Below are 15,180 nucleotides of genomic sequence, written 5' to 3' on the forward strand. Positions count from 1 at the left end.
TTTTTTCCACCTTTCTATTCAATGTCATATCACATTCCTGTGTTTCAAATATGTATCTATCTCTCCTAGCATCCAAGATGCTCAGGATTTTAATTGAATGAAGCATTAGTTCTTACAATGCCTTTTATCATTTAGCCCACACACCTATTCGTAGCAGTAGGCAGGTTTTCCCTTTTAAGGGCTTGCTACCAGCCAGTTGACATGCAAGTCCACTTGGCCAACACAGACCCAGTAGGCACTTTGAAAATTCTTAGGTGAGTCCACTTTAAGGAGTTTTTAAGAATAGTATGTGATCATCAGCGTATGGTTAGAGAAAAATTTTATATCATATTAAACCCTCATGACCCTAAGTTAAAACTATTTAGTAAGCTCTCTTAAATCTTTGTATTAAAATAAGATGGAGTATTATGTTCTCTTTAACAAAGCAGGTCAGTTCATGCTAGTTGAATGCTAGTATTTTTTTCTCACCAGTATTATAGATTGCATTATAATCAGCGTATATAATCATGCTGTTGTCTCAGCAGGACTGCAAACGCTCATCATTCCTTTTTTTTTTTGCAAGTGACAGTTTTAGAAATGTGTCTGTTATTAGAAGAGCAATCTTAACTCTCCAGAGATATAGTCTAGTTCTGCCTATATCCATGATTCTTACTAGTTGTGTGAACTTTGGCAAATTGCACGATTCCTGCATTTCTTATCTATAAAGTGTGGAGTTCTCTAAGATCCCTTCCAACTCACATTCTATAATTCTGTAATGACAGGTGGGTTGAGAAACCACATGGGAAATAAGTAGTGAGGTCTGGACAGGAACCTAATTCTTCCTTCCTTTCCTTCACTTAATAGGAACATTTCCAAAACTATATTCTTTAGCTTGTTGGAGGTCCTCAGCTGCAAAGTACCAGGAGCGTAAAACACACCAAAATATTATCAGTAATGAGAGAATTGTTTAGTCAATTAATTTTAATGAAGAAACCCCAAGAAAAGAGACAGAGAACCTCCTCTGGTTTTTATGCTATTCTTCATAAGGGTCAACAGTAAAATGTTTCATTGAACTGGCAACGAAATTGTTTTTAATGTTTTAGAATTTGATTGTACACTGAGGAACTTGGTCATGAAGCGGAACGGATGTTTCCATTTGCTTAAAGAAATGCAAACCCTTCTTTGGAGTCAACCTTTGATACTTGCTCAAGTCCTGAATTTTGTTCATTCTCACATGGTTATACCTAGATTTGTTTGGGGAGGCGGGGGGGTTATTGTTTGGTTGATTGGTTGGTTTTTAATTTTATTCTCTTTAGTGCAAGGTACCGTACTATCTGGCATTTTAAAAAGTGCTTATATTTCCAGTGAATTAGCCACTTAATAGCAAGAAAGCAATAATCTCTTAGAAATTAATTCAGTAGAAGTATTCACTGTAGCTTTCTTCAGCTTCTATTTATACCTAATGACATTTGTCTGTGTAGACTCTTCAGCATTAATTGAAAAGAATTTTAAGATGTTCCTAGAAACAGGGGAGAAGAAATGTACTTAATGTTTAGAAGCAAAGTATTGCTGTTTTATACCTACTATATATGAAAAAATTGACATCCTAGATCATAAGCAGATTTGAAAAATAATGTTATTAACCTTGTGGAAGATTTTATTATTTTATTTTTCACTTACAGTATGACGTAATAAAAATGTTTACTTTGAAATTATTTGCATCTCCTTCATTGCAGGGGGATCCCCTTGAATCTTTAGTTAATAAGTAACTATCTCATCTAATCATTGCAATGATTTGTCATTCGCTTGTTACTTGATATAGAAGGTCAGTATTATGTAGCCTTACATCTTCCAAACCTCATTAAATGTTAATGAAAGTAGTTTTATTTCCAAACCGACTTTGTAATTCCAATGGAAAATTTAGAAGACAATTACTGCATGCTCCCTGCTGTTTGAACACCATACCAGTGGAGATGTTAACCGAACCAGCAGTGGGTTTACCCTGCAATATTACTTGGATCTATACAAAGGGACTTGTATGCTGAGATCTCAGTTGGGTACATTTATGAGGTACATTTCTGATGGGTTTAGTCTAGTGATCCCCAGGATCATTCACAGCCTAATTCGGTCTTTATTAATAGTTGTTAATACCAGTTTCACTTACACCAAAAAAAAAAAAAAAAATCTATAGAGAGAGAGAGATCAAAAAAAAAAAAAACCCAAATCCACTGCTGTCAAGTTGATTCCAACACATAGTGACACTATAGGACAGAGTAGAACAGCCCTATAGGGTTTCCAAGGCTGTAATCTTTACAGAATCAGACTGCCACATCCTTCTCCCACAGAGTGGCTGGTTAGGTTCAAACTGGCAACCTTTGGGTTAGCAGCTGAGCACTTTTAAAAAAGAGCAGCTGCACTGTCAGGGCTCCCATATATATATATATATATATATATATATATATATATATATATATATATATATATATATATATATGTGTGTATATGTATATGTATATGTATATGTATATGTATATGTATATGTATATGTATATGTATATGTATATGTATATGTATATGTATATGATATATATGTATCTCCTCAGGGCTACCGTCAGTGAAAAAAACTAAAGTTGAATTCACTTGCTAGGCATTGGTAGCAAACACAAAACATTTTTATTTTATTGGGCTTGAAAATATCACTCAGAGAATGCTGAGAAAGCAAGAAAATAGTTTGGAAAAAAAAAAGATTAATGGTAGGTCTGAAGAATGTTGTCTGGGCTGAATAAAGCCTTCTAGGGAATTGACAATGGGAAGAAAAAAGATTAATGAAATCGTCCAAAGTTTTTATGAGACTTACACAGATCTGGGCCCTTAGTCTCTGAGGATTGAGCGGTCTGGTTTTTGGAACAATTAAAGTTTAATTCAGATAATGAAGAAGGTACAGAACTTCAGATTTTTGTTACTAATGGGAGGAGAAATTTGGCTAATATAAGAATTATAAAGAGATAATACCTTAATGTAGAAGTTATCTGAGATTCAAGGTTAGTGACCCTTTATAATTAAACCATCTGCATTTCTTATTTCTACCATTATGACATTGATCAGGAATATAAGGATTTCTCCACCCTACAGAAGCAAGGGATGTGCTTTTATTGGTAGACAACTCAAAATCAACTCAAGTATATGGACTACTGGTTTGTTTGTTCGTTTTTGAGACATATGCTTTGAGTAAGTTTATAGCAAAATCTAGCAAGTCCTAAACAAATGTGTCCTCTGATAAGAATGATAGGTAAATAGCTTGACTTTTTGAGAGTTCTAGTAATTTTCAGAATCAGTAGAACAACTTTTTGAAAGGTGTATTTGAAGTTTTGAAATTGTAGCATTTTTTGTTTTCTTTTCTTTGGTTTTATTTAACCATCTAGAGTTTTAGACAGGGCTTTTAACCAGTTTAGTCAAGACCAATGAAGCAAAACTGGAAGAGACCGAATTTTTTAAATCCGGGTGATCCGAAACCATAACCAGAATGGGAGAAATTATAGGCCGAAGCCCTGGAATGAGAGACTCAGAAGAGGAGTAGAGAACCCTTTCAGGAGCCTGGTGCATGAGATTGGATTATCGCCAGGACCAAAGAGAGTGACATACAGAGCTTGGTTGGCCGCCATCGTTGAGCCAGGCACCACTGTTTCCAACTCTGTGCAGAATCCCACAGGCAAGAGATTTGGTTGCTGTGCAGCACATACACTGCCCTTGTTTTTCTACAAGTTTGTAGCAGGGCTTCATAATTTTTCCCATTCCAGCTATGGTTTCGGGTCACCCAAATTTTAAAAATTTGAGTCTGTTCCAGTGTCACCTTCTTGGTCATGAATGAACTGGGAAGAACCAGTTCAAAGCCCTGGTTTTAAAACATCAAATGAATGTCCTCAGGGCCATGGTTTAGTTGGAGGTGACCAAAATGTCCTTATTTCCCATAAGGCCTAATGGACAACACAAAAGCATTCACTAGTTTCTGATCGCATTTAAAAATTGGGCAAAGAAATACATTTCTCAGTGGTTCTAAATGTGTGGTATCCTATTCAGCAGCATCAGCATTATCTTAGAACATGCTAGAAATGCAAATTCCCAGGCCCTATCCCAGACCTGCCGAATCAGAAACGGGAAGCGAGCTCAATAATACATGTTTTAACAAGTCCTCCAGGGGATGCTGATGCACATTAAAGACTGAGAACCATTGGGCTAGATAGATTAGATAGATATCCAGTCTCAGCCTTCTTTTGGCAAGCCAGAGAGCCTAAGTTTGGTACACCTTTACAGAACTAAATTTATTGTTAAATAGTTGAGTTTTTTCAAAAAGGAACTTTTAAAAGTTTTCAGCCAAGGGAGTTGATTTAAGGCATCTGAACTAGATGTATATAAGCAATCTCTGTTTTTGAAAGAGTAAAAGAAAAATGAGGTGGTTTCTCTCGATATACCGTGTGGGACCATTTCTCAAACCCCCGACACCTTGCACTAACAGAGTGCAGCTTACACAGCAGGTATGGTTTAGCTTCATACAGAAGAAAGAGGAATTACAGCATGGGGATTAAAAGGCAGACTTCTGGAGGGACACACTGCAGGATTCAAATTCTGGCTCTCTGGCTTTCTAACTAGGTGACCTTGGGCAAATTACTTTTCTAAGTCTGTTTCATCATCTGTAAAATGTGAGGCAGCAGAGTTTTTAACCCATTGATTGCAGTGAGAAATGTATTGAGTATAGTGACTTATACAGAAACATCACTTAACAAATGGTGGCTATCACTATTTTGATGTTTGTTAAGAGAATAGGAAATACAATCTACTGGCCAACCGGATGAAGTGGAAATAGAAGGCATTTCCAACTAAACCAATTTTTTACCAATTTTAATGGTAAATTTTTTTTTTTTTTTAGAGCCATTGAGATTAATCAGAACTGGTCTAGGCTCAACTGAAAAACCCATTATTTGATGCTGGACTTTGGAATTCATGGTCTTTTTTTTTTTTTTTTTTAAGAGCCATTGCAATTCATCAGAACTAGTCTAGGTTTAATTGAAAAAACAGTTATTTAATGCTGGACTTTGGGATTCATGGCCTTTTTTTTTTTTTTTTTTTAACAATCACTGAGATTACCCTTGTCTTCAAACGATATCTTGAATTGGTAAAAATTAGCAGCAAAAACAAAAAATTCCCATTTGGAAAAAAAAAGTTCCCATTTGACTTAGTATACTGGTGTCCACTAAAAAATGAGGTACTAAAAAAAAAACCCATTGCCATCAAGTCGATTCTGACTCATAGCATTTCGAGCCCACCAGCTGCTCCACGGGAGAAAGACATGGAAGTCTGCTTCTATAAAGATTTACAGCTTTGGAAACCCTATAGGGCAGTTCCATCTGTCTTATAGGGTCCCTGTGAGTTGGAATTGACTCCACAGCAGTGAGTTTTGGTTTTTATCTCCCAGCAATTGTGGAACACATCTATTAGCATGGTATTTTAGCACTGATAAGTAAAATACTATATTTACAAAATACCCTGAACCGTTTGTGCTGGTCTGTTAATCTCAGTAACCTATATAATTACCCATTGCTATCAAGTCGATTCCGACTCATAGCAACCCTATAGGACAGAGTAGAACTGCCCCGTAGGATTTCCAAGGAGAAGCTCATGGATTCGAACTGCTGACCTTAACCACTACGTCACCAGGGTTCCACCTATATAATTAGTCACATTTATTAATGTAGTATTGTACAGACAACGGTAAGCTGGGAGTCAGTGTTTGACCTTGGTTATCCAAAGCATCTTCAATGATTTTTACATTGTATTGTCTTTGCTTAAGCCGCTATCCCACCCCTACGTAAATATCTTTGTGTCCCCTACCCCACGTGCCTAAATCAGTGCCGAGTACTTCTTTGGCACTCAGTATTTGCTCAACTGAGCCAATCAAATGAGCTGATAGCGTCATAATTTGGGATTGAACTGAAACTGTCCAGGGAAACCTTCTCAGTATGAAATATGTTTGTTCCTGGCGGAGCCCGAGGAGAACTGGCTTTCGAATTGTCATGGTATCTTTCATCCTTTGTGTACTTTTGATCAGGGATAATCTCTTAAGTTGAGATCTGGTCACAGGGGAGCCTTTACCTCCAAAATGGCATCAGAAAAAGAAATATCTTCAGAAGCTAAGGCATGGCTGAAAGTCTCCCAAGCTGAGAAAAATTATCAGGATGAAAATTGGAGTGTTCACACTCTGAGATGGTGTTTTCCCAAAGTGTAGATGCTTAACAATTTCAAGCGTCTCCTTCCCAGCAGGATAGCAGATCAGTTCTCTAATTCAGTATTTTAGCCAAGTGAAGTCTGGCCACATTCCTGCATGCCAACATGTACCTTTAAAAACCAAAGACAAACTCCACACCTGAAAAATCCCCTCTGTACCTTCTTCCGCATTTCTCTCCTGTACTCCCACCCAAGCACCAACAAACGTCAGCCTGTGGATTTCCTCAACCCAATACACTAGATGCCTCTTTTATTGCATGTTGTGGCAGGAGAGAAGGATTAAATTACCGAGGCTGTCAGGAAGGACAAGCACTCTGCCATACATTATCATTATCACTCGCTCCGTGGGTGAAAGAAAATGCAGTAAATCCCTCAAATACAAAGCAATAAAGACCACTGGCTTTTACCGTCATGACTGCCAGTGCCATTAACAGGTAGTGACAGCAATGTGGCACTCTCAGATGTTGCTTGTATCTTTTTTGACAGTGTGCACATAAACCTGCCATTGACATGACATTAGATCACATGACTATTCAGATTTGATTCTGATTTCCAGAGCTGCTTCCTTTTCCCAGGCATACAAGTGAGTTAGCATGACTTGCATCTTTAAAAACAGGTATTTATAAACATACAGAACGGTACTTATCGTGAGCATACTCCTGAGCGCCTTCCTTTTGTGAATTTTTTTTTTCATCTAGTGATCTACGTGGATAAAGAAAACAACCAAGCAAAGAGAGAAGTCTTAAAGGCTATACTGCAAAAACAAGAGATGCCTAATAAAAGGTACATTTTAAGCATTCTCAATTATTTAGTGGTTTGTATAAAGTGGATCTTACTCTGTGGCATGGTGCAGCGAAAAACCACAAGATGAGAAATCAGAGCACTGGGGTTCTCCAGCTCGATCTGCAACCTTGAATGATATATAACGTCTCTGGGTGTCTTTCCTCCTGGAAATATAGTGGTCTTGCCTGCCTTACAGAGTAACCGTAGGCATACTATAAAAACCTGTTGTGGTTGAGTCAATTCCAACTCATAGCAACCCAATAGGACAGAGAAGAACTGCCCCATACGGTTTCTAAGGAGCAGTAGTGGATTCAAACTCCCAATCTTTTGGTTAGCAGCCATAGCTCTTAACCACTGCACCACCAGGGCTCCAAGCATCCTGTAGTGCTTTAAAAACCGAAAAACTGTACACCGTATCATAGTGCCATTCAGGTGTACTGTAAGAAGTAGAACAGTGGTTGAAAGGAGTATGCACCCGGGAGTGAGAGGGCTTGGGTGTAAATTCTTGTTCCATCACTTACTAGCTGTCTGATCTTGGACAAGTAACTTGACATCTCTATGCCTCATTTTCTCCATCTGTAAAATGGAGATAATAATACCACAGAGGATTGTTTCGAGGATTAAATGAGTTAATGCATGTAACATGGTTACATTCCATTAACACAGTTACGTGATATATAGTGTTTAATAAGTGTTCATTGCAATCATTATAAATAGTAGTAATATTAATGTTATTATTTATGATAGCTCATCAGCCTTTCAGACCAATTTTTATCTTAATATCACTGTTTTATAATTCATCATTTTGTATGATTTTTAATGCCTTTTTATTTTTGCAAATTTGTATAGTTTGGTTCAGAAGAGCAAACATGCCCTTTTGAGAAGACAAGAAAAATTTTGGTGCTTTCACGAGCGCTCCCCTCTGTGCAGTTTGAGACGTTATCTAAGTGCTGCTCATTAAGCCCTGAGCTAGGTTTCTCCAACACCCCTGGGCTGGCTCTCCTCTTGGCTTGGGCAGACGCTTTATCTCTCCATTGCCCTCTTCTCCTGGACTCTGTGGTCTGTAATGACACAGCTCTCACTGCCTCCAAATTGGAGCTCCCCCTGCCACTTCAGAAAGAGACTCAGGCTCTTTCCTTTCCTAGAGGTCATGAGGTGAATTTTAAAGATATTATATTTCTCAAATGAGCTTCCAAACTACCATTTTTATCTTCTGTTTCAAGAAGGGAGACTGACATTCTTAGCTCTTGGGATCTGATAGTGGCTTTTTCATTAACTCCTTAAAATATGCATATCATATCTTTGCATCTCAGTTTTTACGTTCTGGGGAAGGACTGGTGGTTGTTGTCAGCCGCCATCAAGTCAGCCCCAGCTCATGGTGACCCCACACACAACAGAACAAAGTCCTGCCTGGCCTTGCACTATCCCCATAATTGGTTGTGGATCAGACCTTTGTGATTCGTAGGATTTATATACATACAACAAAAACATACAGTATTTCATCAGTTTTTACATGTACACTTCAGTGACATTGATTACATTTTTTAAGTTGTATAACCATTCTTGCTGTCATTTTCCAGATTATCCCACCACAACTAACATACATTGGAGCCCTGGTAGTGTAGTGGTTAAGAGCTTGGCTGCTAATCACAAGGTCGGCAGTTTAAATCCGCCAGCCGCTCCTTGGAAACCCAGTGGAGCAGTTCTATTCTATCCTATAGGGTCGCTATGAGTCAGAAGCAACTTGACAGCAAGGGGTTTTTTATTAACATACATTAAATGCATTCTAGGCAGAAAACCTCCACTCTTCCGCCTCTCTCCTGCCCCTGGTAACCACTGATTACATACTTAAGGTTTCTATATAGTTGCTTATTTCATATAAGTGAGATCATAGAGTATTTATGCTTTTGCAACTAACTTACTTTGCGCAGCATGATGTTTTCATGGTTCATCCATGCTGTGACGTGAATCAAGACCTCATTCCTCTTTATGGCTGAGTAGTATCCCATTGTATGCGTGTACCACATTCATTTACCCGTTCATCATTTCATGCATATTTCAATTGTTTCTACTTTTTGGATATCGTGAGTAGTGCTGCAGTGAACACGGGTGTATATGTGTCTGTTCAGGTTGCTGTTTCCAGGTCTTTTGGGTATATGCCTAATACTGGGATGTGTGGTATTTGTTCAGCTTCTTGAGAAACCACCAAACTGTTCTCTACAATGGCTATACCAATTTACAGTCCCACCACCAATGGATAAAGGTTCCTGTTTTTTTGCAGCCTCGCCATACCTGAACCATAGGATTTTCAGAAATAGATTGCCAGGCCTTTCTTCCTAGTCCATCTTAGTCTGGAAGCTCTACTGAAACCTGTTTAGCATCATAGCCACACACAAGCCTCCCCTGAAAGACAAATGGTGGCTGCATATGAATGAGTATTAAAACCCTATTAATGCCTGAGGTTCTGTTTTTCCCAGGAGGGTAGATTATCACTCAAGTTTTATTTATTTGTGTATTTCAGCTTTTTTCAAACACCACTGGTCCCCGGGGTTAGTGGCTAAACAGAATTGGCCACGTCATCCCATCTGCTCCTTTGCAGTCATCAAGCTGGGCCATCATTGTCCATCCAGGACTGAGCTCTGTTCCCATGGGCAAGCACTGGGCCAGGACTCGTCAGTCTATCTAGTCTTACTTGTCTATCTCTCCACACTTTTAGAATGTACTCTGAGTAGAAGTCCTCGTTGAAAAAGAGCGATTTTGTTCTCAGAAGTTTTTTTTTTTTTTTAATTATTCTCTGCTTTAATTTTACACCTGCCTTTCCTTCAAGACCTACTTATTTGTACCAAAGTAGTTTGTTTGTTTGTTTTTTTTGACAAATCCTTGGTAACTGTAATGACTCCCACTCCCCCATCATTTTTCTCTAAAGAGCTCCAGACGCCCCACAGAGATACAAGTATTTGTATCATTTTGGAGAAAAACTGAGGGTGGCTTTGCCAGTGCAGAGTGACTGGCATCTGGCTGACGTGACAGCTGAGTGCATGCTGAGCCTGTGTACTCCGCTGGCCCCCCACCCTGGGAGAGGATGGCTTGTCCCTCCCTGTTCCCTTGATGGTCTGGCTTTCTTAAGGAAAAAAAGGAGTTCACTTGAGTGAATGTTCTCACCTTATTGAACTACTCAGAGGTCACATGACTTCAGGCACCTCCTAGTTTATGAGAATTTATTTTCCCAGACAGGAAACCTCTGGAACATTGATGACGCCACAGTTAGAGAAGTGGGGCCGGTCTTCCCTGACATGTGTAAAGTTACATACATTGTATAATGAATTGTATGCACTGCCTTTGCACCCTGTACCATGCTGTATTTGCAAATATACAAGTGTCACTAAACAAGGCAGACACACATTAAAGTGGCACTTTGAAATTTATATATTTGAAGTCATGGGTTTGACACTAACTCAGAGTTCCTTTTTAGTTTCTTCTGTTAGCAGTGTTGTATTGAACAGATCTAACACAGCCAGCAGCGTGCACTGTGTGAGACATGGTCCTGCTTTATATAAAAATGGGTTTGTCCAGAATGAGGAAAGAAGTGAAAGTCGTGCTAAAGGATTTCAGGAGTTTTAGTACCTTCTACTTTCCTAAATAACAGCAAGTAATGTTTGAGATCTGAATCTTAAGGCACAGCCCAAGGTCACCCTTCTCTAGGAAACCTTCCCCAACTGTACCAGCCTTCAACAAAGGCTCTTATTTTGCAGCTCACAAAGTAATTCAACAAATATTTATTGATCCCCTACAAAGCATCAGGAGTAAAATGGTGAACAAGGCAAATTCTCTGCCCTCGTGGAGTTTATATCCTAATGAGGAAGATAAACAATAACAAGTAAATAAACCAATTACATATTTCATAAGTATTAGGAGAAAACTAAACAAGGTGCTAAAATATAAAATAACAAGGAAGGCAAATCTTGAGGAGGTGACATTTAAGCTGGTTAGTGAAGGATAAGAGGGCCCAGTCACGTCCCAAGGTACCCAGGAAGATCCTGGTGCAGAGGGAGTTCCAGGCCTGGAGGAATATACAGAGGCGTGTTCTAGGCCCTGACGGGGAGGCTAGCAAGGCTGGAGCTGGAGCAGTGGAGGGATGCAGGATGGGGAGGTGGGATCAGGAGGCAGGAGCAACGGAGGTAGCACTTTCTGTATTTATCTCTGCTTAGCTACTTGGCACCTACTTCACATGTAGGTCCTGGTCCTCAGACTAGACTAACATTCTTGAGGACATGCAACATGTTTTGGCAGGTTGACAGGTAAGATATAAGGGAGGGAGGCTGTGTGTGTGTGTGTGTGTGTGGGTGGGTGGGTGTGGATTTTAAAATATTTGAGTGTTCTCTCTTCTTAGCTTTATGGTTTCTAAATTTGGTCTTTGTGATCTCATTTTGCTCTCTATAGAATTTAAAATGAGATTTTTTTTTTTTCTAGCCCTCTCTCTGACATTTAGAAGGTTTTTTTTTTTTTAACCTCAGAATTTTCACACATTCAGTGGAGTAATAGCCTGCATTTGTAAATTGATGTGTACATGATTCTTAGATACCAAAAAAAAAAAAACTAAACCCATTGCTGTTGAGTCAATTCTGACTCATGTGAGGCACTGTATAAGGATAACACTTAACATCATTATTACAATCTGTGTAGCCTCTGTCTTTTCTGTAAGTCTCTTGATATAAAATGTGCATCGAAATACCATTTTTAACATGATGAAAGTAATTAATGTCACTGAATTATATATATAAAAAAAGTTGAAATGGCAAAATGTTGTTATATGTGTACTCACCACGAAATAAAATAATGTAAAAATATATCACTTTTATTTGCCATTTTTCTAAGCATATTCATTTTAGGGTAATTTTTTTCACCATCATTCGTGTTTAATTGAGTGATAAAGTGAGTGTATAATTTGGGAATCTGGGTTTTAAGTTGAACCAAGCTTTTCCCATGGCTTCTTTTTCTTTCCCCTTAGAAATAAGCTTAAGCAGTTCTACCAATACTAGAAAATGGTAATATAATAAAAATAGCAAACGTTTACTCAGTGCTGACTATGTTTCAGGCACTGTTTATATGTATCATCTCATTTGGTCCTCACGTTAGCCCTATGTGGTAGGTATAATTATCCCCATTCCACAGGTAAGAAAACTGAAACCAGAGAGGTTTAGTAATTTGCTCAAAGTCACAAAGCTAATAAGTAGAAAAGCAGAAATTTGAACCCAGAATGGATGCTCTTAACTACTTCATCTTAATCCTTCTGTCTTATGCATCTTAGCCACTTACAGGAGCCCTGGTGGCACAGTGGTTAAAGCGCTTGGCAGCTAACTGAAAGGTCAGTGGTTTGAACCCACCACCCACTCTGCGGGAGGAAGATATGGCAGTCTGCTTCTGCAAAGACTTCCGCCTTGGAAGCCTTAGGGGGCTGTTCTGCTGTGTTCTGTGAGGTCGCTGTGAGTGGAATCAACCCGACAGCAATGGGTTGGGTTTGGCTATCCACTTACAGGCCAGGACCTACACTGTTCATAAATCTTTATCGTGTAAATAAGTGTCAACTTTGATTTCAACTTAGGAATGTCTATTTTCTAATCGAAATGTATTGCTAACTAAAAGCAGAAACTTAGTAAAAGGATGGAATGTTGAACATTTATTTTCAGCAAATTAGTTAAAAATATCGTGTTGTTTACCTCAAAGAATTTTGAAAGGATTTTACTGTTGATTATTTTTCAAGGCCTGATCTCTCAGAGACTTAGATTTTTATGTTTCTCTTTTTGTTTCTGGTTTGGAATGGATACATTTTGCAAAGTTTAAAATTATAAAGTTTACAAGCATGCATGGTTTAAGCGATCCTGCCAAGACATATCAAAAGAGTTCTCAACAGTAAATTCCTGTCATTTGGTCAATCCAAGTGTGTTTGGCCCCAACACAAGCCACTAATTCAAATCAGTTCCATCAGAGCCCTACAATTATGTGTTTAAAAGTAAAATAAAACTTGGACGTGATGATTGAAAGTTAAAAAGATTGCTGAAGTAATACAAACATTCAATATAGCTGTTGGGCAGAGCTACAACATTTATCTAACATGATTCAGAATGCTACCCAGGGAGCGTAGTAATCCGTGCGTTTTGTAGAATACACACTCTTGGTTTAATTGCTTAGTAGCAACTCCAAAGTTGTACTAAACCTTGTTGCATTTCGACAGAAAATGCTGACCCTACCTCCAAGGTCTTTATTTACTTCATCCTTTTAGCATTAAAAGTAAATGTGTCAGAATGTGATCAGATAGTATGTAATCGACTGAACATTGTGGCCCTTGTCTTTGCCTAGTAATTTTCTGTGATTCTAGAGATAAATGTTAATCAGTTCTTAGAAAAGTGAATTAATGTTCATCTGAAGGTTGGGTGTCCTGTGATAATTCTAATAGTTCACATAATAACTTACTAAACGAGTATCACTTTCTTTTTCTTGGGCTAATTGGAAACTTAGAGGTTTCACACTTGGTGATAAACGCTCATGTGGGAGTTTTGCTTGGTGGTGGTGTGCTCTTACTTTGCGGTGACTCTCGGTGTTCATTCTGTGTCCTCAGTCTTCGCTTCACCGTGGTCAGCGACCCCCCAGAGGAGGAGCAGGATCTGGAGTGTGAGGACATCGGCATTGCCAACATCCACCTAACTGACATGTTTCTGGAAGGGAGAGACATCGTCGAGCAAGATATCGACGGTACAGGAGGACATATTGTTCAATTTGTACAACCAGCACTTGCCAGAATCCCAGCTCTTTATTAAAACCTTCTTTTCACTGGCTGCAAGGACATCAAGTCACACATGAGTTGAATCCTTTGCAAGCTCAAGCTGGCTTTTCGTTGAAGCCAGAAGCCTCTCCCCACATCCCTCCCCCACCCTCCCTTCTGCCTTCCTTTGAAATAACAGAAATTTTACAAATTAATTGAGCTTTCACAAGGAACTTTTTAGTGTTGGTAGAGGGTGTGATAAAAATTTGGCCGTTTGTGTTTGAATGTTGTTCGTGGAAGCCTCATGCTGTCAAGCCTTATTTCCAGTTAAAGCAACTTTAGCTTTAGCAGGTTATTCTGAGGGACAATTACAGTGTCTTTCTTAAGGCTTCTCTTCAATCCAGTGTTAAAATCCAGTGATGTAGTCACTGCAAATAACTCTAAATAGCTTCGGTCACTGGTTTGCCATCAGAATTCAGGGTGTAGTAAAAGATTCCTGACAAAACGTATTCCCCTGGATTTTCACCTCACCAGGTGTGATTCCCAACAGTGCCTTACTTTCCACCCCTTTTTATATATGTAGAACATGCTGAAGGAATTGTACTTTATGAATCAGATTTTTTTTTTTTAACCATGATCAGGGATGCCGGGGCTATGTGCGATAAAGAGAGGAAGGAGGCTGATTCCTAGTCTCATTTGTAAACTTGAAAAAACCTTCGGGAAAGCGTACATATCTCTAACCACACAGCATTTGGTCACAACTTTGTTTGACAGGTGCAGAAGAAAAAGATGAGAGGATTAAAATATTAACCGAAACCCTATTAAAGATACCAGGACCAAGAGAGTCTGGCAGAAATATCCCAAATGATTTCTGCTTTATGTTCTTAATCTTTTTTCCAGTCAGTTCTGTTTAGTTACCCATCTATCATTCCGTGAGGCCACATATGACCACACTGATGTGACATACATTGCTGTACAAAGCTTGTGTCTTTGTTTTGGGAAAGAGTCAAAAGATGAGGCATTGGTCAGCTCAGAATTTTATTGCTTTGACCTGTGCCAGGCACAGAAGTGAGAAGTCCCAGAGAAGAGGTGAAAACTTTGGAGAAGTGAGTTAAGGAGCCGTGTGTGTTACTGCAGTCTCCCTGACTGCTCATTTCTTCACCTAAGGCTTATATAGCAAGTTCTGTTGGAAGGTTTCCTTATAAATTTTCTTGCAATTGAAACATACACATATTAAAGTCCAAGGAAAGCCACAAGGAATAGAAACAGGAAACTCTCAAGTGCTTTTAAACTTACGAAGTCCAGGGTTCTGGCCTTTAGTCTCTAGCAAGTATCATTGTCCACAGAGGGATGGGGTCTCCGTTATTGCGTCTGCATCC

At 38.8% G+C, this 15,180-nt stretch overlaps 1 protein-coding gene across 5 annotated transcripts in view; it reads left to right on the top strand.

Annotated features, from left to right (window-relative positions):
• The window catches only part of RPGRIP1L (RPGRIP1 like), a 125,366-nt gene that overhangs the window by 108,741 nt on the left and 1,445 nt on the right, over positions 1 to 15,180 (top strand). For 4 of the 5 annotated variants that reach the window (XM_010596084.3, XM_003416369.4, XM_010596083.3 and 1 more), the window contains 2 exons: positions 6,957 to 7,041; positions 13,658 to 13,791. In XM_010596084.3, coding sequence (XP_010594386.2) covers positions 6,957 to 7,041; positions 13,658 to 13,791 — 219 coding nt within the window. Of the gene's footprint in view, positions 1 to 1,082; positions 2,138 to 6,956; positions 7,042 to 13,657; positions 13,792 to 15,180 lie in introns of those variants that run through there. The other variant, XM_023555590.2, reaches the window with a different exon arrangement.

This window comes from Loxodonta africana, chromosome 21 (genome assembly GCF_030014295.1).
Source record: "Loxodonta africana isolate mLoxAfr1 chromosome 21, mLoxAfr1.hap2, whole genome shotgun sequence".
Taxonomy (NCBI): domain Eukaryota; kingdom Metazoa; phylum Chordata; class Mammalia; order Proboscidea; family Elephantidae; genus Loxodonta; species Loxodonta africana.